Raw genomic sequence first — 2,500 nt, forward strand, 5'->3', positions numbered from 1 at the left:
GTGTGTGGGTGTGTGTGTGTGAGTGTCTGTGTGTGTGTGTGTGTGTATGTGTGTGTGTGTGTGTGTGTGTGTGTGTGTGTGTGTGTGTATGTGTGTGTGTGTGTCTGTGTGTGGAGGGGAGTGGAGAGGGGGAAATGATGATGAAAATTATGATAATGGTGTTAATAAAATAAAATTAACAATAATGATAACATTACCAATAATAATATTGAAAATCATAATGACAACGATGATAACTAAATAGACGATAATAACAATGATAATGATCAGATAATAATAATAATAATAACAATAACAATAATTATTCAATAACTTCAACGCATACTTAAAGACCATACGAGTAATTCCAGTTTCTGCCACCAGGGGGATACGCGTTATGAGTTGAATCGGTGAGTTGTCTTTCCTTTTGATATTAATGACAATAGATCGGTGGGATCTTCTTTTATTAAATAATAATTATAATTTCGAATATCATTTCATTATATTTATTTGTCTCGTTTATTCTATACGTTGATTTGTTCATTGGCCAATCTGTTGATTTATTTGTTTGATCGGAAGTTCAGTTTATTTCTCTAATTAGTTATTCAATTATTTGTGTATCATTTATCTACTAATACTTTTGGTTCATCTTAATCGCAACTTTAATCTAACAACATCCTTAGATTGTTCCATTCAGCTAATCACCTCTTTTACGATGCCCCGGTAAGCTGACCTGACCTGACCTCCCTTATGCTTTACCTGACCAGTCCGTCTGGCTTCCTTACTTCCTATCTTTTTTGCATCCTTTTCCGGTCTTCCTTTTCTTCCTTTTGTCTCCTTTCTTATTTCTGTTATTTTTATTATTTGATTCGACAACGAGAAATTAGATTTATTTTTCGTGTCAATTTGACTTTAAATCCCATAGGCTAGAATAGTGTTTTTATGTCATATAATAATGGGAGATTATTGAAAAAGTATAATGATACAACTTATAATCATTAACAATAATGGTAATTGTAGTAGTAGCAGTAGTAATAGTAATAGTAATAGTATTGGGAGAATAATATTGAAAAAGTATAATGATACAACTAATAATCATTAACAACAATAATGGTAATTGTAGTAGTAGTAGTAGTAGTAGTAGTAGTTTTGTTGTTGTTGTTGTTATTGTTGTTGTTGTAGCAATGGTAATAGAAGTAGTAATAGTAGCAGCAGCAGAATAAGTAATTTTCTATATTTTCTTCACCTCTCCGATATCGACGATTTTGGTATCGTTGGATTCCTCTCACTTTGTACAATCCAAATATGTAGGTTTTATTGTGCAGAAACCCCCCGTTAGCGGCAAACTTGGCCCCGATAGCAGGGGCGACGATGTCGGAGCGGCGGACGTAATATAGGAAATTACCCTAATAATATAACCCACAGTGAAAATAACCATGGTTATTCACATGAATTTTCATTGCAGGGGGCTGTGTCCCCTGCAATGGAAATGGAAAACCGCCCCCCCACCCTCGCCGAGATCTCAAAATATCCCCCAGGTATTCACGGCAGGATAGAGCGCACACGAACTAGATGCATCGAGAAAGGCGCAAAACCCGCCGACCCGACGAGGGCGGGTCACCGCCGATCTTCTGTTCATGGTATGCCTTGTTCATCCTGATTATACTACAATCGTCTCTGTATACAATGCTGACATGTCAAGGTTAGTATGCTGATTCAGTGGGAATGTTACGAGGTAAATGTAATACGTCCGCCGCTCCGAGATCGCCGATAACTGTGTAACGCTCTAGCCTGCCGGGAATACGTGGTGGAAGTTTGTTTCCTCGGCGGGGGTTGGGGTGCGGGAGCCTCCCCAGGGGGGGTCGCAGGGGACACAGCCCCCGCAATGGAAAGTCATGTGAATAACCATGGTTATTTTCACTGTGGGTTATATTATTAGTGTTATTTAACCCCGCATTTTCCCTGGAACCTTTCATGCCCTCCCCTGCTATCGGGGCCAAGTTAGTCGCTAACGGGGGGGGGGGGGGGGGTTCCGCGCAATAAAAAAAAAAAAAAACATATTTGCAATGTGGACAGAGAGGAATCCAACGATACCAAAATCGTCGATATCGGAGAGGTGAAGATAATATAGAAAATTACCGCAGAATATTACCAGTAGTAGTAGTAGCAATAACAGTAATAATGATACTACTAATAATGAAAATAAGAAATAAAAAACAAAAACAGTTATCACGAGTTATAATGCTGACCACAGAGGTAATAATATCAACAACAACAACAAACCCGCAAATAATGACACCAAAACACACGCACATTTCCCCCACCCTTACACTGTACTAACACACTTACCACACCTTACAGTACATTACAGCATCACATCCGGGACTGTATCCGGCAAATCTCATGATATCCGTGATGTGAAGTTGGGAGTTTCCGTTATTAAAAGGCTTTGTGATGTTGTCTGGTTCCGTTTTCTTTAATGCGCTTTCCGCTCTTCGTCTTTCTTTCTGTTTTGTTTTTA

General features: G+C 38.7%; 1 protein-coding gene across 1 annotated transcript in view; it reads left to right on the forward strand.

Annotated features, from left to right (window-relative positions):
* LOC138859861 (uncharacterized) overlaps positions 1-2,500 on the forward strand; it is a 33,446-nt gene that overhangs the window by 21,685 nt on the left and 9,261 nt on the right. Inside the window, exons 12-13 of the mRNA XM_070116162.1 lie at positions 1,445-1,517; positions 2,341-2,401. Of these exons, the coding sequence (XP_069972263.1) occupies positions 1,445-1,517; positions 2,341-2,401 (134 nt within the window). The remainder of the gene's footprint in view (positions 1-1,444; positions 1,518-2,340; positions 2,402-2,500) is intronic.

The sequence above is a fragment of the Penaeus vannamei genome, chromosome 38 (assembly GCF_042767895.1).
Source record: "Penaeus vannamei isolate JL-2024 chromosome 38, ASM4276789v1, whole genome shotgun sequence".
Taxonomy (NCBI): Eukaryota; Metazoa; Arthropoda; class Malacostraca; order Decapoda; family Penaeidae; genus Penaeus; species Penaeus vannamei.